The 26,013-nt window shown below is 46.2% G+C and overlaps 1 protein-coding gene across 2 annotated transcripts in view; it reads right to left on the bottom strand.

Annotated features, from left to right (window-relative positions):
• TMEM104 (transmembrane protein 104) overlaps positions 1 to 26,013 on the bottom strand; it is a 43,285-nt gene that overhangs the window by 8,908 nt on the left and 8,364 nt on the right. Inside the window, exons 7-9 of one of the 2 annotated variants that reach the window (XM_031044832.2) lie at positions 23,179 to 23,278; positions 22,331 to 22,439; positions 5,770 to 5,863 (exon numbers count right to left, since the gene is read on the bottom strand). In XM_031044832.2, the coding sequence (XP_030900692.1) occupies positions 5,770 to 5,863; positions 22,331 to 22,439; positions 23,179 to 23,278 (303 nt within the window). The remainder of the gene's footprint in view (positions 1 to 5,769; positions 5,864 to 22,330; positions 22,440 to 23,178; positions 23,279 to 26,013) is intronic. The other variant, XM_031044833.2, reaches the window with a different exon arrangement.

Below are 26,013 nucleotides of genomic sequence, written 5' to 3'. Positions count from 1 at the left end.
GAGCATTTGCTTCTGGTGGAAAATTACCCGTGTAGTTTACTGTCCTCTCTCCTCCAGTCACCTTTGGCAGAAGCACCAGAAAGCCTCTGCAATGGGGACTCAGCTCCGAGCTCTGCTGCTGACTTGGTCTATTAGCTTTGACAGTCACTTCTCTGTCCATGTGAGAATTTACCCTTCTGCATGAAGGGAACAGCCCACCCTGTGGTGTCACATCATGCCTGGGAAAGCACTGGGTGCAAAGCATCCGTGTCCCATCAAATCTACCCTTCCCTATCCAGCTTTGGGACCTACCCAGCAAAGTTATCATCACCTTGTTCCAACAACACACACTCTTGCACGCCACAAACACACTCTGAAAATCAGTGCAAGCACCATCACCAGGACCCCTCTGCAGGGCTGAATATGTCCTTATATTTTCAGCTCCCCTTCTTCAGCTCTCAGACCCATTGGTTTGTCTCCTGCTACCCGGATAAAATGCTCTTTTCAGGAACATCAGCTCCTCAAGGCAGGATCTCAGTCCAGCACTGTGCATCACTCTCCACCTGCACCTGAAGCTACTAAAGGCTCTTTCAGTCACACAGGCACTGCTTCACCCCACTGCTCCCCACGAACAGCACTGAGATGAGCTCCTCAGCCTGTAAGTCTGAAAGCTGGCACGACAGAAGCACAGCCTTTTATCCAGCTCTTCATGAATATATTCACTTCTCATAGTGAATTATTTACCCTGGGCTCAAGCAGCAGCTTTCTCTGCTCTGAAAGGGATGCGAGAACACGAAGTTAACTTTGTTGAAGAAGCTCATTGGAATGAACATGCAACAGTGTCCTGATTTACAGTCCAATTCCCTCATCCTGGCCTCTCCTGTATGCCCTGCTCTGTGAAAGGGAAGGGAGAGAGATCAAACTGGTCCCTCCTTAAGGGGTTTGCTTCATTTCTGATGCAGGAAAGAGGCCACCTTGAGGACTGTGGACACTGCAGACAAACCTCTCTGCAGACGCCTGCATACCCAGGACTTCAGGTAATGCTCACCCCCTCCTGTATCAGCCTCCTCTCTAATTCTCAGTCTCTGCAGCTGAAAGGACAAAGCTGAGCGATCCAGGTTTCTGGACTGAATCAACTCCAGCACAGCTGATGAAGCCTAAGGATGGCAGTGATGGTTACTACAGCAGCTGAAACCTGCTCACAAAGAGAGATGGTTCGAGACCAGTTCTCTGCAGAGAGGTGTTGGGGAGCCTGTAAAAAGCAGGATTCTGGTTGAGAAAACATCAGAGAAATCAGTAGATGAGGAAAGTCAGCCCCAGCAGCGTGCTTGGAGAGCCCTTTCCTAGTTTCTTCCCTAGAAGCCTTCTACCAAGCATTCTGGAAGGGGATGGGAAGGGGACAAAAAGAGCTTAACACAGGGTTTCCTGGCTATTCTTGTCCTTTTCCCCTCCATTCTACTGACCAGGGGAAAGAGCAAGGGGAGAGGTTTTATTTCTGGGCATATAATTGTGAGATCAGAGGGCTGGGAATGCTCTGTCTCGAGGGCTGCAGTTACTTGCATAGCTGTGGTATGATCTGATTGTACTACACAGAGAACGGAGCTTCCAGCAAGCAAACCCAGAAGTTTCCCCAGCAAAATGTCTATTAAAATACAATACTTTCTAATAACTACAATACAGCATCAAGACCAGCACGCAGAGCTAATGGCCCACATGGGAGCTGCCTGGGAACATTTGCCAGAGGCTATTCAATAGCAGCAGTGATAATCATGCTACCAATGTCTTTAAAGCCAACAGTCCTCACCTATAGAGCTGGACATCTCGGGCTGTAACAGGCTGCAATTAATTGGGTTAGCTGCTTAATACACAATAGTCCAATGTTTGCTGTTGAGCTCCACCAAGCCCTGTCCTTTTGTTATCTTTCCTAATCCATATCCTTTCCCATGAGGCTGCTAGTCAGTTGTTATCCCATTTTATCCAATAATAAAGAAGTGGGGCTGTGTCCTCTCTGCTTTGAAAAGTACATCAGACTCAGTCCCTTTTGCTGTGCTCTGCCTCCAGCAGCTCATCCCTAACACCACCCACTTGGATCAGGACTGGGGAAAGGAAGGATAAAATCCCAGCTAGACATTCAAGTCTCTTCAGGGAGCAATCCATTGCCACCACAGGTTTAAATCCTCCAGGAAAAACGAGCCTGAAGTCCAAACAGCAAAACTGAACATACCAACAGCTCTCATTTATAGATAGCTTAGTTGGTTTAGTGTTGTGCAGGAGACACCCCATTCCAAAAACCTTGTAAGAGACTTGGAAACAGGCTCCAAAAGTAGTAAAAAATGACTGGAAAAGAAAGGAAAGAATGAAATACACCCTCCTTACCCCTAACTCATACTTACTTGGTCAACCAGTATAGACCCTGTCTCTGCTCTTAATAGCATTGCTCAAGAGCTGGGGGAGCCAACAACAATTTATCCCTAAGTTAAATCAAGGCTTCACCATTACCAGGATTTAAACCAAGTGGTTTTTCCCAGCTAGCTCTTTCTCTAGGGAAGCACAGCAGACAGGCTCCTTGTCACACCCATCAGGGTGCTGCGCTCAGTCTCCCGAGGCAGCTCAGACAGAAGAGGGCTTTCAAAGCAGTCTGCAGTTTGCAGTTGGGAAGGGGGATGAGAGCTTGTGTAGGCAAACTGTTACACAGAGAGAACAGAGATCTCTAAGCATGGATGAGGCCAGCAGTTAAGCAGGGACTGCTGCACTGAATTCAACCACTGGCACTCACCCATGCGAGGTGGCAATCAGTTCTGCAGCCAAGTGTGTAAGCTGCTGCTCTTCACAAGACTGCCAACAGCCTGATGCCTCTGGAAGCCCTCTGTCTGCCATCAGCCCCACTCCACCTGGAGACACAGATCCACCCTCTGTGCTCCTATGAGTCCTGACAGGGAAGAGCCTTGCCATGCCAGCCTTGTTTCCAATGAGCTTTCCATGTACTAGAGCCCATCTGTCTGGGCTCTGCAGCAGTGTGGCACTTGGGCTTGCAAACTCCTCCTTCAACTTCCTCCCTTTAGAGACTTCAGCCTGTCCTCGTTAGTCCCTTACCCTGGGAGGAAGCCCACAGCCAGATGAAGGACTGATCCATTGCTGCATCTCCACGTTCTCTGAGCTGGCCCAGTTTTATTTCCCAGTTCAGATCCCAACATTTAAGACTGTATTTTTCACAGGCAGAATGACATTTTTCTTGCCCATGAGGTGTGGAAAGAGACCGTAGGCTTTGTGAGCCGATGTGCTGTTTGCGATGAGCACGAGGCTCTGGACAAGGCTAGTGACATTTGATTATCACTTAGATCAGGAGAAAGAAGGAAAGCAACTTTCAAAGGCAAGGCTGCCACTGTTACAAACACCAGCAGAAATGACCTTCACACACAGCTAGCTCTCCCTGCTGCCAAGAACTATCCTCTCAGCCACTGTCATCTGAATCACTGCTATACCTGGGGCAGTGCAGCTTTACATCAGCCACTGCTGCTCCAAAATCCAGGGGCTTTTCTTTCATCAGGCTGGGGAAAAGCATGTACAGTGGGTCCTGCAATAGGCACATGGCAAAGCCTGCACTGACCTTCCAGCTCAGGCAGGCTGGATTCTTTCAAATCATGATGCAAAATGTGTGGCAGCCTCCCGTCCACACCAGGCCAGTGGGCACAGGTAAGCTGGATAAGCCACTGTTGGTGTGCAAACTTGTAACCCAGCACAGCAAGCACAGAGGCTGGCAGCTCCAGTGTTCAGCTCTGCTGCTCAGAGAGCTTTGAGGAAGATCCACCTTCAGCACTAAAACCAACTAAAGGAAGACAAATTAAACCCCACAGTAAGACAGAGAGTCCACAACTTGCCATTGACTTTCAGGTACTAAAAGGAGCCCACAAAGCACCATCTAAGACTGTTCTTTAGCATCTAAGCTCTCTAAACACCAAGAAAAGACCAATGCATGTTTAACTCACAGCCCTGCTTTTGGAGGAGGGGACATCAGTGATGTGAGGACATGGGAGAAGCCAGCTTGCTAAATCCCTGCAGCACGGGATCCATCCTTAGCCTGGAATGTGCAGCAAGATCTTTGTTCCTGTTCCCTTCATCATGTGGCTGTTTGATAAATTGTCTTCCCTAATAAATCTATCCCTCATTGTACACATATGGAATCTGCCGCTCTAAGTAGCCACTGAGGTGCTGTCAGGGTCATTAAATATCATTATCTGGGGCAGCTGTTCCCCAGTGTGCTGATGCAGGAATCAATCAGGCTAAAACATGAATTTCCCCATCACTTCTCCAAACACTGCCTTTGTCTCTCTCCATCAAGAGATGAAAAAGAGAAACAGTTCTGCCTTTACACCAAGGTTTAGCAGTCCTCATACTGGAAGGAGCCGGCTAAAGGGAAAGCAATGGCAGATCAGGCAGAAATCAGGTTGTCACACAGACAGGATGAGGTCTGACTAATGTATTTACCAGGAAAGAAGAGGCAGAGTGACTGGAAACAGGCCAGGGAGCTGAGCTGAGATTACTCGTTAAAAAACAAAGCCAAAGCCCCTCTTTTAATAGACCTCAATGAGCTAACCTCCTTCTTTGAAGAACACTGGGGCTTTCTGACCTTTCCTATGCTCAGACACCAAAAGGAATAAACAGACATTTAGGCTTTTCACACCATCTGAGGTCAGGATTTGTTAACTCAAGCTGTTCAGCATCTGAGACTTGAGGGCTTAAAATCCAGCCTCGTTTTCCTGCGTAATAACTGCTTAACCCCATCTCAAATGTTGTCCAGAACAGAGCTTTTCCTCTGCAGTGAATGCCAGCCACTTCCAAACAGGGTCACAGGCCTCTGAACTCACAGAGAAGGGACGATACCCAACTGAAGTCAGGTCAAGTGTATGTGTGTTGTGGGAATTTGGCTTAGAAGCAGCTTTTCTTCCTATTCCAGGTCAGTGATATGCATAAAGAGAGCTGATTCTGTCTTTGAATGGTCTGGACCCACGAACCAGGAGACTGCTAACCTGCAGAAATGCTGCTCCCTGTTATCCCTGAATATCAGTTACTCTGTCCATCTTACACAAGACAAGAGAAACCTCAGCACAGGCCTCTGTAACACACACATCACTCTCAGCCTTTAACGGTATGTACACATAAAAACCAGATGTGAGGCAGCTGCACCTCAGGATGCACTGGGGGAACAAGAAAAGTAGTGATGCCTTATTTCATGATGGGAATTATCTGTCTTCCCAGAAGTTCTTGGCAGGATGATTCTGAAGAGAACTTACAAGGGTGGAGGTTCCCAAGGACAACACACATTGGTTTGGGGGTTTCCATTGCAGGATATCCTATGCTAAAGCAAGGCCCAGGAATAAACCATGCAATCAGATGATATAACTAAGGGTGGAAAGTCTGACAGGAGTCCTTTTTGTCCTCAGATTAAAACAAAGATTCTCCAAAGGCTGTTGCACACATGCTGAGAGAGTGAGAAACTTGCTGCTGAACAGCAACTGGTGAGTACCATGGAGACTCTTCCAAATCCCTTCTGCCTCTCACACAAAGCAGATTAAAATTTCATCTCCCAGCTCACATCCAATTGAGAACATTTGGATTGGGTTTGTTTTAATCAGAAATTTCATCCTAGAACAAAAACCCTTTTCCTCAAAGATTTATCAGGACAATCCTCGAAGAGGTTGTTTTAACAAGAGCTTGTTTCCAAACAAGAGTATCCCGCATTGTTATTGTGCCTCAGGTTCCATCCATGGTAAAGAGGTGGCCAACACTCACCTATCCATCTCATGAGGGATGTCATGATTTGAAGGTACTTGGTCTTCTGTACATTGAAGAAGGTGAAAGGACCGAGGAGGAGAGTGAATGCTGCCTGGAAGCACAACAGAAAACACACAGGTTAAACCCCTGAAATACTGTTTGCAAGATGAATTTACCACTAAAACAAAGCTTGCCTTGAAAGTTCACCTCCAGACACGTCTCTTTGTCATGGACCTTGCTTTGCTGCTTAAGTTTACAGCTAAGTTGGCTGAGACACAGCAGGTCAAGCAAGCTGCTTGGTATCAGAGAACATGCCTTGGGCATGAGTAGAGCACAGGATCCTCTTGGCTCTCAGCCTCTTGCTATCACTGCTCCAGTACTCCTTTACTGACACATTTCAGCAAAAGCTCTCAGTGCAGCCTTATGGAACATTAAATATTAAACCGAGGCCTGTTTGTCCGGGTACATGCTCAGTTTAGATCTGAATAGCAATAGCCATGACCAGACGGCTCACATTAACATTGACTGAGCAGCTTGTCCCAAGCTCAACAGCAATAGAGCCAGGTCTGCCTGGAAGATATTGACTTCCCTACACTAAGTCACTTGTTTTACAGCAGGAAGCTGGAGCATAACAGTTAAGCTGTTGACTTGGAAGCCAAAAACCTGTGCAAAGTGAGGGGGAAAGATAAAGATACTCATAAGAACAAACTTCACTCAGTGTGGAAATTGAAGCTACTGTCAATGGAGGCAGATCTTTATTCACTGCCCTCTTAGATGTATATGAAGAGAGCAGCATTTTTTAGCAAGTTCACCTCTGCCCAGGCACTGAGCACTCCAGCCCTACCTGCTTCAGTCACAAGGGAAAAGACTTTACTGCAGAAAGGTAACAGACCTTGACTGAGGTCTGAACGTGACCTGAGAGAAGCTATTTGTGACAGGGAGACAAAATGGGTGTTAGAGAGCCCTGCCTGTCATCGGTGGGATGCCAGGGGCTAGCAATATACTAACAGATCCAAAAGCTGTAAGCAAGCAGGACTGAGAAAGTCACAACACACACAGTATAGATTTGTTGAGCATCTCGAAGGGATTTTTAAAGACAAATATTCAACATTAATATTTACACATTGCTCTTTTCCATGACTTCTTCAAGCAGTTCAAGAAAAGGTGTCACCAGAAGGGAAGAACTGGGACTCAAAGGGGCAGGCAGCAGGGCCTCAAGGTCTCTGTCGACCCCAGAGTCAGCCACAGAACAGAATCCAAGCTATTTTAAGCTTAGTACAACCCCAAGAAACCTTTTTTGAGACAGTTTCAGGATATCTGCAAGGCAAATTGGCAATGCCTCGCATCACAAGTGTTCTCAGACAACCGAAGTAAACCCAGAAGGGGGCCAGAGGAGAGAACCCTTGGTTTCACACGTCACTCAGTGAGGATGTATTCTGATCTGAGGCCATCATTTACACCAAGTGTGGGCTGTTTGCTGTGGAGGTGGGGAGGGCAGGGAAAAGAGGGACAGAGAGCATGCACAGAATTTAGATCTGCAAAGAATGAAGGGTCCTTGGAGGTAATGCTGAAATCAAACAGAATACAACACCACAGGCACAACTGGCAAGAGGAAGAGCTCAACAGATAAAACACTTCCAGAGTTACACAGAAGCAAACCAGCTTTTTACTCTTCTCCCTCTTGCTCCTTTCTTCTAAACCAGAGCTTAACTCCACTCTCCTGCTACCCTCTCCTGCCCTCCAAGACTGCTACCCCATCCTTGGATGGTGCACAAACCTCAAAGGACTAAAGAGAGATGTAGGTCAAGGACCCAGAGCAAACCAAAGGAGATGCCAACTCTCTTACTGGAAATTATTCTTGAGTTTGTGACTAATCTCTCAACATCCTCTCCCAACACACACTCTGCTCAACACAGCTTCCCTTCAAATCACGTTAATAGCTCATGCGTCAGAAAGAGCCGAAACAAAAAGAGACAGACGAAGGATGGTGATGATTAAGGGACAGGTGTCTTCTGCAAATGAGAATGCACCAGAACCAATTGGCAAAACAGCATCTCAAATCATGGCAAGGATTGACACAAGATCACTGAGCATCAAAGCAGCTGGGTCTGAAACATGGATTTGTCTTAAGCAGCAAGGAAAGAGCTGTGTTAAAAGTGGGTTTTGGGCTTAGATGCTGAAAAGCATCAAAAGCATTCTTAGGTGCTGGAAGAACGTGGGTCTCCTACATGCTGCCCAACATCTGCTAATGAAGCTGAGAGAACACCTCTGGATGTTACACTCTGCTTTCTGCAGTTATTCTGCAGTATTCAAGGTAGCTTAAACAACTAAATCCATTCAGCATCTCTTTCAACTCTCTTCCTCTTCTTCTGTGGGCTTTACTGCTCATGGGGAAGAGATACCCTCCCATCCTTTAAGATGACCAGTGTCTTGTGTTCTTAACAAGATTCTGGAGCAGGTCCAAAGGAACCAAGTGAGAGATGAATTCAAGTGCAACAGAAATTTATTACCTTTTGCACTTGACGCCCATTAGTGATCCAAGACGGATATCCATGGATCAATACAAACAATGCTAAGGCCTGCAATGAGATGACTTGCCCTACTTTGCAGGGATTTGTGCCAACCACTATAAAGAAGGAAAGACACAGCACATGCACCAGACTGCTTAAGAAGAGAAAGGCAAGGCAGAAAAGGACAGTGAACAGCAGATGAACATCACCTGGATATGAAATGGTGCACATCTGTACAGGATTGAGCACAGGTCAGGGAATAGGAATCAGCTCCTCACCAATTGCCAGGACACAAGGCACAAGAGCTCAGTCCCTGAATTGGAGCTAATCTCACTGTCAACCCCCAGAAGAGTCGCAAGGCCAGAAAGCCTATTTAGAAACACATCCCCAAAAGGATGAGAAGAGACCACAGTGCTTAGAAGGAGGATGCCTACTTTCTCTGCCTTGCTGTGCCAGGCATCTAAATGCTCTTCTGACCCATTAAGTTCATTAGTTTCCTAACTTCTCCCTAAGGAAAAAGTAAGCCCAAATAACATCCTCAGACACATACCCAAGCTTTCCACCTGATGTTTTCCAAGCTCATCTCCCCTAGAGGGATACAATTTAAAGTGCTTCATTACACACTTAATTCAAACACTTTAAAACCTACACAGAAAACCGCACCAGTCAGCCCTGCCAGAAATCAAACATGCAGAGCTCCAGCACATCTAAAAGCCAGCTGAGATGTTCTCCAGGAGTTTATCATTCCCCTCCTAAGAGAAGTGGCAGAATGAGCAAAGTCTGCTTTGATTAAAGGTTTTTCTATTAGTGAAGTGGTTTCCTATTAGAAACAAGCAGGCATACATGGCTGATTCACTGCTAAACTTCAGGTAAGGGAATCCTCCCTTCAGCTAAGGAGGATCAGATCTGCTCAATGTTTATGTTCAGAGCATGGCACAGAGAAACCTTTACTGTGTTTTTGCTACTAAGCAGAGTTCCCTAATTTCAGTCCAAGCTCCTCCATTAAACAGAAGTCAGACAAAGCGCCAGCCTTACTACAGAGGGGATGCAGAACCCACACACATAAAATCAATGGAACAGAAACAAAACACTTTAGTTTTATCTTCCTTTCTCATGCTGTAAAACAGCATAAAGATCCAGCACACAGGGACCAAAAAACCCAGGGTTTTTCTCACTTTTAATAACATTTCCAGTCAGAAACATAGAAGCCAGCAAGCACAGAAGAACAGCAGCTTGTCACCCTGCATCACACTCTTCTCTGCATGCCAGTAGGAGCCACGAGCATCACACCAGCTTGCTCAACCTCTGGGAGGGTCTTCAAATCCATTCCTCTTACCAAACCAAGCCACAGCAGTACAGGCACCAAGGTCTGGGATCTGCTCTGGGTTGGCAACTCAGGTGACATCGCTTCCCCAGCCTCTGCATTCGTCAGCTCTTGGTATTTCAAAGCATAAAGTAGGCTGGCCAACTCTTTTTGCCACAGGGGGAACAAGCAAGCCACTGCCTGCAATATATTTATATATATATTTATCTAAAAGTGTATTTTATTAAAGCTCTTATGTTAAAACTTGGTTACATAAGGTTATGTATTGGCTTATCTTAAAAAAGCAAAAGTACAACCACATGGTAATAGGACATCTGGCTGGGTTTATCAGCTTAGCTTCAGCCAAGAGGACCACCAAGAGCGCTCTCAACCACTAAGTGACGGCCAGCTAGTGCCAAGAGCCTCTCAGACCATACAAACATGCTTTAAGCCAGTCAGAGGGGTGTATTGACCAAACAGGTTCTTTATTGGCTTGAAGGGTCTATCTATCACTCTGTACCAGTACAGTTCAATAGCTTTCATCTGCTTCCCAGCATGCTGCTTCCACAGAAAAAAGCCAATACTGCTCAGGAAGCACAATTAGCATCCCAAACAGAGCTGATTCACGTATTAGATGCAGCAGTTACAGCATTATGGCTAGTGCCTGCATACATTTGCAAGAGGGCCATCTGAAAAGCAGTTTCATTCATAACTGTCATCGGAACTTGGTTATTTTCATGCTCCACAGACTCATCGGTAAGAATTGCATCCATCTTTGGCACTTGCTGAGTAGTGAATTAAAAACAGGAGCTACTGTTTCTTGTTTATTCAGAGCCTGGGAATTTTCAGACAGGCCGAGGAGAAGCAGAGTAGTCACCTGAGCAAAGTGAGACCGTGAGGATTAACCTTGTTAAATGCATAAAATACACCAGGAGCAGAGCAAAAAGAGTTTGAGAGTTTAATAAATGTATTTATGTGGCACAGGGCTATCATAGCAATGCAAAGCTAATATCAGATATTAGGACATGGATATGTTTTAATGAGAAGATGGTAAAGTGGTCTTGTCACTCCTTAAATATCTCCCTTTGGACTGAGGCCCCAGCCACCCTTCCTTTTCCTCTCCTCCTCCTCCTCCTCCCAGCCTTCCTCACCCTCATTCAAAATCAGAACTCACCCCAAACTAAATCCTTCCTTGGAGGCTCTTGCTTCCCCTTGATAGAAGAAATACCAGTATCTCAGATCAACTTCATTTTAGGATAGCATCAACTCCACTTCTGCAGATATTGATGTTCACCACTGTTGAGCAGTAGTACCCCTCTCCCATGAGAGAGTACAGCAAATAAGTCTCCTCTAATGGGAAGCAAGCTGACATTTAAAGAGAAAGTTACTGATTTAACAAAATGGATCTCTCTCTTTAGTAGGCTTTGGCTGGAAAGTTGAGGGTTGAGTGCTTTATACAGGGCTATGCAGCATTCCCACAGCAAAGCAGGATACCAACAAGAAGACAGGAGCTTGACTGAACAAGCACCTCCCAGAGGAAGCTTTGCTTGATGCAGTGCTCAGACACAAGGAAAGTCTCCTTGAGCAGGATAGGAAGAAGCAGACATTTCATACATGCTGTCAGGAGTGGTAATGCTGACACCCGTTCTGCTTCTGCAGGAGGTCCCTGAGCTCAGAGCTATTTCACAACCCAGATGAGCACCAGGAGGGAGGCACAAAATCATCCAACAAAACCTGGCTGTGCATGGACACTGAGCAAACAAGACGTCAGGAGAAGCAGGGACTGGCTGCTCTGTTCCCACCTCAGCTGCTCTCCTCTGGAGTGTGTCTAAAGAGATGTCTAGGAAGGAAAAAGCAAAACTTGATTTACCAGCACTGACACAGGTCAGAGGTTTTATTCCTGGCTGGAAGCTTGAACCAGACATCATCTTCAGTAGAGTAATTTCTTATTAACTACTATTTGTGTTCCTATTCACATCCTTGAGGAATTTTTAGGGGTGACTCCGGAGAGAAATATTAAACACAAGGTGCTTTCCCCACTCCCATTTGGGATTTGTAGTTAAGGAAAGCAGAGCGTTATAACATTTCAGAGCTACCTGAAGCCTCTGATAGAATCTGTGCACCCACTTCAATTGGTGGCAAGTGCTGTGCTACCAGCAACAGCCTCCAGTTGCTCGTGCCAGGGCTTCAGTGCTTTTCAGCCAAAACACAGCCAGGCAGAAGGGTCTCAAGTGCAATGTGGTGCCCTCTCTGCCATCTCTCCTCTGCTCTACTTAGGTGACAAGGCCACGTTTCTGTCCTGCATGAGCTCATATCTCAAGCTAGAGAGCCAGATGGCACATGAGTGAAGGTGGTGATCCAAGCTTTCGTTGGTAAAGCTTTACCCCTTGCAGTGGGCAGTATAAATATAAATCCATGAGAGGAGCCCAAATTGTTCAGGAAGGAGAATTTTAGAGAGCTGAAAAAAACAAGTAAAGCTGAAGACCCACAGTGTCTTAAGGCTGGAGGCAGGGCTGCAGCAGAGGCCATGCTGACAGGCAGCAAGTTATCAGCAAATAAGCTATTATGAAGCTCTTAGAATTGGTTGGAAAGAGATAAACCAGGCAGGGAACAAGGATTGCTCAACAGAAGTTGAAGGCAAGGGGGAATTTAACCTCCAGGTCCCCTGTAGAGTCAAGAAGTCACAATGAAGGGAGGAGACAACCGCCAGACATCCCACAAGGAGTATTTATAGATAAAGAAACAAGGGCAGTTCCACTTTGACTACAGCAGGCATCTGCTACCACAGCAGCTCCAGTAATTAACATGCTGCTCTCAGGACACCTGGCAGAGGTTTAGAGTCATAACTCACATGAAGCACATTGCTGGCACCAAGGAGTCCTCACCCATCTCTCTCCCCAGTGCCTTCAGGCAGGGAGGAGACAGCCTCCAAGAACTAAGAACTCCAGGGTGTCATTGACACCATACACATACATAGCACCACACAGATTGCTGTCATCAGCAAACTTGCATCAATCCCACTGCCCATGTATCAAAGATGCTGAACAGCACTGGTGCCAGTACTGACCCCTTAGAAACACTGCTTGTCACCAGTCTCCACTTGGACATCAAGCTGTTGACTGCAACACTTCGAATATAACCATCCAACTAATTCCTGATCCACAGAGTGGTCCACTTGTCAAATCCATGTCTCTCCAGTTTAAAGACAAGGAAGTCATGTGGAACATCATCAAATGTCCAGGTAGATAACATCAGCTGCTCTTTCCTTACCCACCAATGCTGTAGCCCTGTCTTAAAGGGTATCCCCAAAGCTACTGACTTTAACTGGATCTAGAGATTTCCAAAGGCTCTAATCCAGCACCAGCTTTGGATTTTGACTGCCCATCAGCTAAACAAGTGTACTTGTCCCAATGGATGTCCTTGCAAGCTATGATGTTGCTGGGCATTCAACATACCCAGAACCTCCATATGAAGCCCTGGAAAGCCAAGGCAGTACAGGAGGGTGCTGCTCTCCTCTCCCCATCCTAACTCAGGCCTGCAGCCTGTTGCAGAGCTGACCCATCTCAGAGCACCAGAACTTTCCACCTGGGAAAGAACACCCTGCAAAACTAGTGGTTCTTCCTGTTAAAGCAAAGAAATCCAGGCAGAAGTGATTTCAGAAAGTCATTCAGAGCATGGATTGCAGTCCCTGGCACACCTGGGGAGTGCAGGATCACAGCCAGCAGCAAGCTTGCACTCTCTGGGGTAAATATACTTCCATTATCATTTTTCACAACAGAAAGATGGAGGCCAGCAATAACCCCGAGGTGACTGGTATCTAATTTTTCATCATTGGAGTGTTTATGGCACAGCCATTTGCAGCATCTTGTAATCACTTTGCTGCCTCCTTGACCCCTGGCTCCCCCTTATCCTGCATCTCCTAATTGCATCCGAACAAGCAGGAGGGAAGCAGCAAAGTGGATAGAGACGCAGGAGAGCTGAATGGTTGCTTTGTGATACTTGGAAGGACAGCAGAGGAGCTGCAGAGCCAGGGCTGGCTGTACCCACCTCCACCAGCTTGCTTTGACCTCCCAGAGGCTATGGAACAAGAGCCTGACACTGGGTGACCCGGAGGAGTTGTTCCTCACCTCTCCAATTTATTAGCATGGTATGAGAGATTAATGGGTTCCCTCCAACAAAATGTGAGGGTATCATCATTATACACAGGCACTGACCATAATTCCTACATATTCATAGCCTCTCTTGGCAGCTACAACAGTATTGACATGGACTACAGAAGCCCCTGGGAGAGACAGCACCAAGTGAGGGAGACATGGACCAGCATGACACAGATGCACTGAGGGCCCTGGAAACACACCAAGCTACAAACTGATAGGGTTAGGAGCTACTCGGGTTCAGCAAGGATGACTGCTCCTGAAGGCCACTAACCCCTCACACATAGCACCTCCACCACTATGTAGTTGCTTTCCATTTAATTTTCCTCACACAAACATCTCAGTTGTTTCAAACAATTCCTGGAGGATACAGCTTCAGAACAGCGTTATTCCATTCACTATGTCACAGGCAGGTTGCTTTGAAGCAAAGGAAATGTCCCACACTCTAATTACCTTGCAGCAGAACAAAAGCAAGAGATCAAGCCTCATAGCCTGGGGTTAGCAGGGTGCCTGCTTGCTCCCAGCCTCCTTCCTTTGGCTCCCCAGTACAACACACACCAAACTGGTGCAACAGGCTGCGGAGATCAGCTCTGCCTGAGAGCATTATATCGACTTCAACTTACAAGATAAATCCCAGCTGCATTATCTGTATTTATAGTCCTGCTTACAGAAGCATGAGCCACATGTGGGATTTGCTGATGTAGTCCAAAAATACACATTTTTGGACAAGAGTGTCAGTGATCTCACCCAGACAGAAAGCACAATTTAGGAGGATGTTAAGAAGTTGCAGAATTATTTAGGAGTTTGTCCAGAGCTCTTTTCTCCACAGCCTCTGGTAACATTCAGATGGGCACTGACTGCACAGTTCTGCAGCCCTAGTGCTTCCTACCTGTATGTTAGGGAACTGATGATGATTTCAGAGGAGGAGAGATCAAGACTGCTGTGTTAGTGAAGGAAAATGCTGATGAGGCAGGCAGCAAAGTCAGACCTCTGTTTAAAACCAAAATTGGTGGTAAAGCACTGAACTAAGTACTAGGAAAGATGCTGTTGAGATAAAGGCTTGTATTGCATCTCCCAGGGGAGTGCTCAGCTGACTTAACAGGTGTTCTCCAACTGTGGTTTCTAGGATGCTGTCACTACCACTACCCAGAATAACACTGCACAGGGGGAAATGCATTTATTACTTATGAAATGAAAGGTCTGCGAGCCTGCTGGAACAGTCGAGTCAAAGAAAGGGATTTGGGAAGGCTCTTTTTAAACCTTTACAGCTTGGAGTGGTGAGTGGGTGATCACAAAGAGATATCTGTTCTGACACCTGCCCAGCTTGAGAGAGATTGGTTTCCAATAGGAAGAGAACAGTGTCAGCTTTGGTGCCTTGCTGCCCAAGTGAGCTTACTCCAGAGGACAGCTTTACTGAGGCAAAGCAGCAGCAAGCCTCTCAGCCTTGCTGAGCAGCAGGGGCTAGAGCTTGAGCCCAATAAACACCCCTTGTGAGTTCATACCTGTAGGAAGTGCACAAAAGCAGAGATACACCTAGAGCCACTTCTGTGCCCAGTTCACATACCTGCCTTGCTTTGTGCCCACCATCCATCATCACATAAAACCCAAGCACTGAAGTGTGCAAGATATTCTTCTATAGGGAAGTCAAGTGCACCTTAACTCACCAATGGCCCATCACATCATTCACCTTGCTTCAGTTAAGGGCTCATACCTGAAGCACATATGGCCAGGCACACGACCAACATCATCTTTCCCTTCTATACAGCCCTTGCAACAACTGGAGGTTTCAGAGGGGAAGCACTGGCCCTTTGGAAAAGCTCAGCACCGAAGTGACAAAGTAACCCAAGCTTTGCTTAAGGAAAAAAAGCACTTCTCAGCTCTGGAGAAAACATATTCCAGTCCCCTGCACTATTGATTTTCCAGTGAAGAGACAAGCTAATCCTTTAAAGTTAGCAACTGTGAGACCATGGATTGAAGCAGCTTCACTATTGCATCAGAGGCTGACTTCTACCCAGCCCTAGCAGCAGGGAGCCTTGCCTTCTGGCTGATCTTCCTTTGACTCAAAATGCCATCAGTTACAAGGAAAACAAGGTAAAAATCACACACCAGAAGCTGAGCTCCTGCTCTTAGGTCACTACTACACGTTTATATCCTACTTTTGCAACACTGCACTTGTCTGCCTCTCTTTTAGCCAGGAAAAACCTCTTACTCACAAGGACAGTTAGTATGTGAAGTTCCTTTTGCATTAGGAAACACAAGGGGTGTGGGAAGCTCCAAAAGAGCTGGTTTAATCTCTCACAGGCATATGACAAGTGAGCAATCGAAAGAATTTATTGACAAGCCCACAGGAGAAGAATGAACCGGGATGAACAAGGCAGAATTTATGCCATATTAACGAGGCTGTGTGCCAATTGCTACCTTATTAGTTTCACAATAAAGCAAGCTGAGAATTGCCTTGCCGTCCCAGACACCATTTATTTGACGTGAACTCGGCTCCTGTCCTTCTTCAGCCACTTCAGAGCAAAGCAGCAATTAATACAACTTACTTTTGGGGAGCTGACTTAGATAAGAGCTATGAGAAGACTCCAATGAGCCCCTGAGACTGGGCTTTTAGCCAAGCAAAGCTGTATTTCAGAGGCACCTGTAACAAACAGTTAGGGCTACTGATATTTATGTTTAATGCAGTACTAATTCTTCTCTTGCCACAGCAGTGGCTCAAAACTCAGGTGCCTGTACATACAGAAATGGTATAATATTCTGGAGCTTTGAGAGGCTTTTCCCCTCTTTTGAAGGTTTTCAGAAGCAGCAGCTGCCTTTTTTTGCTGCATTTGTTTCTATTTCTATACGAGCATCATAATAAAACACATCAGAGCATTTGTGTTAAGGAAGATAACGCAATATCTTTGGCAAGGAAGTCTTACCAGGAATAACTTCTTACAGGATATGCAGGGTGACATGCTAATAGTTCCCCAGTCCTGCTGCATCCTTACTGCAAAGCTGGGGGAACCTGGAACATAATAATGCTACAGTTTATGCAATTTATTTAAGCAAGACGATGGCTTCACACCAGCAGATGTGAGGGTCCTATCAGCTTCTCTGGCTCACTCTGGGAGCCCAGGGCAAGAACCCCAAACCCTTCTGATTGATGAGTGTGAAATGAGCTCTCCCTGCTCCTGAAGCAGGTACCTTCCCACCACCGGTTCTCAAGGTCCCTAGACACTGAGACCTGTAAGAATAAATATCCAGGAGACAGCAGCTGTGACCCATTTATTACCGGATGCTGCTGCAGGGCACAGCTGAGGAAGGCAGGGCAGAGGAAAAGCACTTGCTGCAGAGGGAACAAGAGGAGCGAACCTGGGTGTCCTTGGGAGAAGCGCTCTGCTGGCAGCACTGCTCCAGCTCTTCAAGTCCCAGTTAGCAAGAGACAGCTTAGATGTAGCACGGATGTTCAAACACTGCCATGGGGGCTCCCATCGTATCACTGGTGGAAGGTTAATAAATAAAACACAAAAAACACCCACAAAAAAAGCCCAGAGACCAAAAGGCAATCACAGAGAGGCTACAAGAGTCTCATGCACTGCACAAGCCCATCAAACTCCCCTAGAGCAGGCAAATGTATTTGGAAAGATGCATTTTGATAGCAAACACCACAGGTACCTTTACCCGGAGCAGGGGGTGCGCACAACACGCAGCACAGTCAGGAAGGACAAATGCTGAGGAGGGAAGCAGAGCATGTACACCAGCAGCACAGAGCACAGCCCTACAGCCGACAAGGGCCAGGAAAGCAGCACCGCACCGAGGCAGTCGGGATCTACATCAACACTTATCAGTTCAGCCTTTGCATTTGCTGGCACTGAGCAACTGTATGTGTGTCCTCAGACTACCTCCTCACCCCCCTGCACAGCCTCCTGCAGCCACAGCCCAGCCCTGCTCTGGTCACTGGGTGTTGTGATCAGAGCGGCGGGCCGGGGTGACATTGTCCCCTCCTGAAGAGGAATGGTAAGTGCCTGCAAGCCCACTCGTTTTATTCACTGCACAAGCACGTTTCCAACTGGGATAATCTCCATTAAACCATCTGTGCTCCCATCTTCGCTCGGCCCGCACCCGCTGGGCTGCCTGCGATGCTGCAGCATCTGTGAACCGGCAAAAGCGGATGCCACGGCCCTTTCCCAATCAGCTAAAAACCCAGCAGAGACTCAGACAGAACAGATGCACCTGGTAGCTTCGACACACTACAGAGCCAGGCTACCAGGAGTACCTGTGCCAGTGCCTCTTCTGAAAGGCGTATGGCTCCCCCTGATAGTTTAAAGCCATTTCCTTTCCATAGTGGGAAGGCACCATGCCCCAAACTGCCAGAAGAGGAGGGCTGAGATTTTAGCTACATTGGCTGCCCTGGTGCAGAAGAGAAGCACCATGTGCCAGGTCATGAATGCATTTTGGATCAGACACTCCAAATGGCTGTTGATCCCCAGGATTTAATCTCATATTTATCTCATAGCTGCTTTCTAGAAACAGGGACTATCATGTCACATTCCTGCATCACTGGAACAGAGACAAGAAAGTGTTATGATGAAAGATCTGAAACTTCAATCCACTGCCTCTTCCCCACAGTCTATACAGAAGACGCCAAACCAACTTTACAGCAAGCTGATAAAACAACTTGCATTGAAGCATGAATTCTGCATGCAGAAAACTTGACCCTGTCCTTAGCATTGCCATCGAGACAGCCAAGGCACTTGGGAGTCACTTCAGCTGTTGAGGACATGACAGCATGGTGAGAGATCTGAAGCAAAGATAGAGAGCCATCGATCCGCTTTAACGGTAATCAGTGCTTGCCTTCAACAAGGTCGCAGGGCCTTCTAACACAGGCCTTGCTTCCAGCCAATTCGCCCTGCATGGTCTTGCCCTCAAAGGCACTGAACAGCACAGTGTCTGGGTTCAGCTGTAACAGTGATTTTTCTCCTTCCTAGTTGCTGGTGCAGTGCTGTGTTTTGGATTTAGTCTGAGGATAACACTGATTGTTGAGTTGTTGCTCAGTGCTGCTTACTCTCATCAAGGATCTTTCAGTCTCTCATGCACTGACAGTGAGGAGGAGCACAGGAAGATGGGAGGGAGCACAGCCAGGACAGCCAAAGGGGTATTCCATACCACATCACATCATGCCCAGGATGTAAACTGGGGGGAGTCAGCCAGGAGGGTCAGGTCATTGCTTGGGTCAGACTGGGTGTCCATCAGTGGGTGGTGAGCAATTGCATTGTGCATCACTTGTGTTTATTGTTTTTTCCTTCCCCTTTTAGTTTTATATTATTTCCCCTTGCTATATCCCTTATTACTATTATTCATAATAGTTTTATATTGTACTTCAGTTATTGGACTGATCTAATCTCAACCTGTAAGATTTTACTCCTACAGTCCCAAAGAAGGGGCAAATGTTAGCAGCAAATGATGGGACAGGAGTGAAAGCCTATTTCAGTATTTCCTGCACTTGCCTTCACTTATTTGTTTTGCAAGCCTTTATTTTACAAGGCAATTTACAAACAAGCAGCAAGACAACCATTTGTTCAGACAAAGGTTAATAGGGGCCTAGTGGTCTCTGAAGACTCCGCAGTCACGCTTAGGTGTGAGATTTTGGAGTAGCAATAAAGATGCTGCTCAGACAAGCAAGTCTCAAGAGAAGAATTTAATCTGTCTAAATATTCTCATTATGTACAGAGTTTTCAGCTTCCATTCACAGTGCTCAGAGCAGACACAGCTTCCAGAGGCCTTTTTGGACAATAAAGCGTGAAATAGGATTTTTACATCAGTCATTATGCCCCTTTCCACCCCCAGCTCAAACAGTCAATGTTTGAAATGGGCTTTGTTGAAAAGAGCAGTGCTGGGAGAGAAAGAATCGACAGGAGGAAAGCAGCACAGACCTTTGGCAGACTGGTGGTACTTGGCACGAGAGAGCTCCCATTGGCACCATTTTCCCAGAAAACCTCAAATAGATTATTTCTCCTTAGAAGTCCAAAAAAAGGCTTTCGGCGGGGTCATGCACAGAGTAAGAAACGTAGCACTACATCTGCAGATGTGCTTCACTGTAGTGGGCAAGAGGTTCTAGTTAGGTGCCCCCAGTCTTGTTCCTAAAAGTGACTTAGACCTAAATACATTACTAAGATGACGTGAGAAAACTAGAGGCGGGCATCTAGGACAAGAGGACTGATCCAAAAACTCAGCTGCTTTCTTTTGGGATCACAGTGTCCATCTGTCCCCTTGCCAGAGGGGAACACAGCCTGCAAAAAGAGACCTTGTTTGTCCACTGGAACATGGAACCTAAATTATTCCATCAAGCAAGTATTCAAAAAGTAACAAAGTCAAGAAAACAGAGCAAGTTCTCTATGGGTATGATCTCCTGGGATCAAGGGAATAGCTACGCTCCTGATGCATCTCACCCCTCCTCATTTTCATGTTGCCTTTTCCCTGCAGACAGGCAGGTTTCAGCTTTTCTTGCAAGTTTAAAACTCCACTTCTATACAGAAGAAGCTTGGATAAAATTTTCAGAGATAATTACAGTGTTTTACTATAAAATCTTTTGCTTGAAGTCAAGTAACTTCCTACCCCCATCCTCTCACCCCCAGACTTCTCTCAAAGCGTAAGAGCTCAAAGTACTGCTCACTAGTTCACATTGCTGACAGGACAGGGAACATATTAATCAGCACAGTCACTGCAGAGGCAGCCCAGACCTAAAGCCAGCATCAGTACTATGGTCTGAATGTTTGATATCCCTCTCAAGGGAAGCCATCATCATCGTTTTCTAGAGAATAAAACTACACAAGTCAAACAGGGAGTGGGACCAGCAGAGCTGGAGGTAGAACAAATCCCAGTTTATTCCCATACTCATCCAGGAAGAGGCATTAGAGACCTTAATGGAAAAGCACAACTTGGAGGTCATGCCAACACCCAGCAGGGTCCTGAAAATAGTGAATGTGGGAATCATCCCCCTCCAGTAACCCACCACAGACTGGTATGTTCTAGTATCTGCAGGGGGCCTACAAGGATACCAGAGAGGGGCTCTTCATCAGGGATTGCAGTGACAGGACACGAGGTGATGGGTTTAAATTTAAACAGGGGAAGCTCAGGTTAGATAAAAGGAAGAAGTTCTTTATTGTGAGGGTGGTGAGGCACTGGCACAGGGTACCCAAAGAAGTGGTGAATGCCTTGGGTGATATGGTTTAGTGTGAGATGTCCTTGCCCATGGCAGGGGGCTGGAACTGGATGATCTTAAGGTCCTTTCCAACCCAAACCATTCTACGGTTCTGTGTTCTCTCCCAGACAATCCCTATCTACATCTAAGAGGGGCAAGAGAAAAGCACCAAACCACTCATCTCAATTTCTGAGCAGTGAAGGATTAACCACTGCCAAAGCCTTTGCAGATATTTATTCTCCAAAGCCATACAAGCAGACAGGCAGAGGGAAAAGCTCCTCTGAGAGCTATGTACACAGGCAGCAAGTCTAATGCTTACACAGCCTTCATTTATTTTTTTCCCAAGTCCTAACAACAATTATCTTCATGAATTATAGACATAATATCTGAGAGATGCAGGCAGTAATTAATGTCTGTCTGCCTTTTCTGACTAGCTCCTTCTGCTGGGCCAGAGAGAGTTATTGAAATGCGGGAAGGAAATCTTCCATCTCCTGGAAGTTTTAAAGAAACAGACTAAGACACAATTTAATAAAGCAATAATATTTCTCTTCAATAATTAACTAGGCTTTGACATTCACTAATATTCCCGAGGCCCAGCTCTTCTTTTTGCAATAACGCTGGGACAAGTGCACTGGAAGATGTGATTCCCCGAATGTCTAAAATGCACTAGTTGCAAAATTGCTTCCGATACCCTGTACCCCTGCATTGCTCTGTACACACATGGCCATAGTCATTTTTTTTCCCTAGAATTCTCACTGGGACCCTTAACAGAAGCCCCACCATGCAGCACCTGCACACCTCCCTCTTCTCCTTTTGCCCTACTAACATCTGTCTTCAGGTATGAGCACTCAACCATGCCCAAGCTCAAGAGAAGCAGTTTATCATCCTTTGGGAAAAAGCTTGGTTTCACAATAGAACCACAGCAATAGACAATGCTAAGCTAGACAAAGTTATTGCTAAAGCACCATACAGCACTGGATGATGTTAAGTTGGTTGTTTCACCATCTCTCAGGAAGCAGATTCTCTTGCAGCACAAACAGTTTGATTCACAAAAAGAATGCACTCAAGAGAGTTTAATATACTCCAGTCTATTGACAACAATTACCTCCAAGCGACAATTACTTAGCCAGCCACTGGAAAAAATCCCACCCTTTGGCATGTACACATCACCTGCTTAAGCAATATAAAACTACACAACAGTAAGACAGAACTCTGCTTAAACTCAGGATCTTCTGATGGCCACCAAATTAAAAGACAGCCATGTCACCAAGAATAAAGAGGGGGTATGTGGCCAAAAAGGTCAGACTGCACGAAGAGCTTCACACCTCTGTTTTCACTTGAGCCACATTGTCTCTACAGGAAAAAATCCCTGTTCACTAGAAGCAAAGTTTCAATGGGAATAATGGTGATTCCAGTTTCAGAAACTCACCAGATACAGTCTGTAAGCATCAATCCGTCGAATTGGCCCCCAGCACTTGTCTGTATCATTGTACTTTGTGCCATCTCCAACATTGCAAGAATGGTTGCCAGTGGCACTGCTGGGAAAGGAGGGAGAAACAAAAGACAGTCAGTTACTCCTAGTAGATGCCTTCCTCTCTCCTGCATTCAGAACAGAATGATCATAAGCCCGTAGTGTCCACTCCTCCTCTCCCCTGTCCTTTTATTTTCTAGGCTAACAGAGCAAGTCGCTGAGTACCATACACTGAAAGGCAAAGTCTTGAACTGACTCCAGTCACTTACAAGCTTGGTCATTCGGTCATCAAACCAGGAAGTTAAGGTCACTGAGGTTTTCCATTCCCAAGCCACGAGTTCAAATCCAGCCCAGATTTGATCAAACCAATCATTTTCATTCTGTTTTGTTGAGAAAGGAACTGGGCTCAGTCCAGAGCTAAGTCCATGTAATGCCATCACTCACTGGTCACAATCTTGGTAAGCATCACACCTCTTATCTCTTACTCAAAGAGACAGAGAAGCTAAAATCCTGCACAGAGTATTGCGATCTAACTACTGAGCAACAAGTCCCATGTCTGCAGGTGTTGAAGCTGCAAGTACTTCACAACTGAGGACTCATCTGAAATCAGGTCAGCTACTTTTCAGGCAGCCAGCAGGCATCAGGTGGGGAACATAAACCAGCTTCACCTTCCCAGTCACAGGTGATGCTGAGCTGTCTCCATACCGTTCTTCAGAAAGCAAAGCTGATCCCAGTAACCCCATCCAACCCAAAAGCCTGCTCTTTCCTGTGTTAGCACACAACCCCACAGCAGTAAGTACACTTACCAGGTCACTTGCATGAGAGAGACTGGTACAGCTGCTGCGTAGATTGCCAGGTCTCCATAGAGGTAGATGATTATGCAGAAATAGAAGAGGTTGACACCCACTGCAGGAAAAGGAAATATTGTACAGGCAGCAGAGCACTTTAAATACAGCAAACAAAGCCTTTGAAAATACATCACCATTTGCCTCCATAGTTTACTTCTTTCTGCAACAACATGCACCCAAGGGTCACATCAGCAGCTCAGGGAACTTAGACACAAAACAGGAACTGGCAGGACATGAGGTGCCTCAAAGCTCAACTCTGCCTCCTTCAACACTTCTTAGCCCTGACACTAGACTTTCTGGTTCAAGCCCCTGTTTCAGTCACCGGTCAAGACCAATAGGTCTCAAGTCATCTGCCAGATGAAGCTGTCAACATGAAAGAGCTGCAGGCAAACATCTAGGTGATGCTCAGAGACCTGGTGTCAGCACAGCTTGACAAACAGTGAAATGGAGAGAAGAGCCTAAAGTGTCTGCTGATTCCAAACCCTCTTTCTGCCAACCTGCAGGACCTTCACAGTAGGGATTTGGCCCTGCAGAGCTCAGGTTCCACAGGGCTGAAAGGGAGCTGCTCTGGGAGATGCCTTAGCATCAACTGCTTGAGCCAAGGTTCAAACCTGCAAAGCCCTCTTATCCTGTTGCCACAGTGTTCACTGTTCCTGCCCGTTTTCTTTACTGCTTTAAAACCTTGCTTTGTGTTCACGTGTGAGATTAGAAAAACTCTTACACACGTTAACTGTGTGTACAGAACAGCCTTAATGGGGCAAACCAAGACAGTGCTGTGGAGGGTGAAAATCTGCAGGGATAGAGAAACACTTGATGAATCCCTTGGATTCTTTTCTTCCAAGCAACTCAGTGTAAATCTCACCAAGAAGGAGCAAACTGGAACGTACTTTAGTTCAGAGACAGGCGCGTTACAAAAACACAGAAAAGCCTCAGATTTGTTTCATTTAGGAACTTGACATTGATGGAAAATAGCTCAAGGAACCTGTCCACACTTTGAAGTTGAGATGACACCTGATGCTTAATCCTAATGCAGCTTGAGCAAATCAATTCCCTTCCTCCAGCCTTGCATGTGACAACTATCAAACAAGGGCAGCAGTGCTGCAGGAATGCAGAGAAATATCTCTACAGTGCTTGGATGCCCTGAAGTTTCACCATCACACTGCCCCTGGATCTCTGTATGTCAGGAAGCATTAATAGTCATTCCTCTTTGTTTAAATAAATCACTCAATATGCTGAGCCTACTTAGCATAGCACATTGCTAAAAAAGGGCTCTACTGGGAAAGTAGCAATAAGGCTTCCCTGCTTCCGGAGAGCCACACACTAAGCCAGGATTTTAGAGTTGTTCCTCATTGGAACAGACAAATGGAGATGTTACAGCAATTGTCAGATCATTTCATGCTGTTCCCCCCTTGTTCTCTTCCTCTGTAAGAGATTTAAGATGGTTTCAGAGTTAAGGAGTCTCTGTGTTATTCTGAATGTGGCAACAAATGGCCCACCAGTAGTTCTCTAAAATTTCCCATTGAAAAGGGTTGAAGCTTATAACAAATGTAACATATAGCATAGAACAGAAGCTGCAAGACACCCTGAAGACACAGAGTCTGCTTTGGGCTCTGCTACTCATCTCAGGTACACCCCTGGAACAAGTCTAACATGATCAGCTAAGCCCCACCAGCACCATCACATACCCCCCAGCACACACTGTATCCCCATTCCAGTGTAGGCTTCTCTGTGGGAAGTCCAGGTGACATTCCTCTCCCAATCTCCTCCTCTCAAATACAGGAAGACTTTAGCATCAGTTCTTTTATAAACTGCCTCTGACCCTCCCTGATCAATATTTTCATTACTTGACACAAAATAAGGAGGAATAAAAGAAAATCAATGACTTCCTGTGGGGAAACAGCATGGTAAATGTGCCTAGAATCCATCACCACAATAAATCACTGCTTGGTCCCAGAAGAAAGCACCCAACACTGCACCTTAAAAAAGCAAGCAGTTCTTCAGAGCCAGCTCTTTGAAAGAGCAGACAAACCATCACAGCCTAAGCCTAAGTCAGCTCCCTTTAAGAGAACAGACAGTTTGAAATTGAGATTTATCCCCAGCTTACCTCCCAGGACTGCAGATTCAACTGCTGTCAGGTTCTTGAAAATAAAAATCAGTCAAGAGAAAGCAGCAGAGAAGTCGTTGGAAATCAGAGGCTTTGAGGTCTCCTGCAAAGCTTTGCACCAGCTTTCCCCCTCACCATGAAGGCTGTAAAGCCCTCAAACACCCCAGGTTTGGATTTTTGCTTTATATATCATGAGCAAAAGCCCACCCAGACATTGGGTGGCTGTGAAACTGCAGAGGTTGGTGCCTGGAGGCAGGACTTCTCCAGTGCAGCCTGGTTTCCTGGCACTAAGCAGGACTGGTCACTGACAAACTGCCCTTACTGAAGGCCTTTCTGTGCAACCATCACCTCAGCAAGGATCTGCAGAGGGAGGTACTTCACCTGTCTCTTTGCAACCACTGCTCAGCAGACCAGAGGTGTCTCTGAACAGCAACAGACTAGGGATGGTGCCTCATTGCTGAACACGGAGGATGGGAAAGCAGCAGAGGAGTTACAGATGCCTTAGACCCTTTGCTGGGTGTACCTCGTCTCATTTGGAAGCCACAAGTTGTTTCATAGAATCAATGGTATCCCAGACTGGTTTGGGTTGGAATGGACCTTAAAGCTCATCCAGTTCCAATCCCCTGTCACGGACAGGGACACCTCCCACTAGAGCAGCTTACTCCAGGCCTCATTCAACCTGGACTTGA

This window comes from Melopsittacus undulatus, chromosome 11, assembly GCF_012275295.1.
Source record: "Melopsittacus undulatus isolate bMelUnd1 chromosome 11, bMelUnd1.mat.Z, whole genome shotgun sequence".
Classification (NCBI taxonomy): Eukaryota; Metazoa; Chordata; class Aves; order Psittaciformes; family Psittaculidae; genus Melopsittacus; species Melopsittacus undulatus.
Note: the sequence above shows the minus strand (reverse complement) of the source record. Positions and strands in the feature narration are given on the sequence as shown.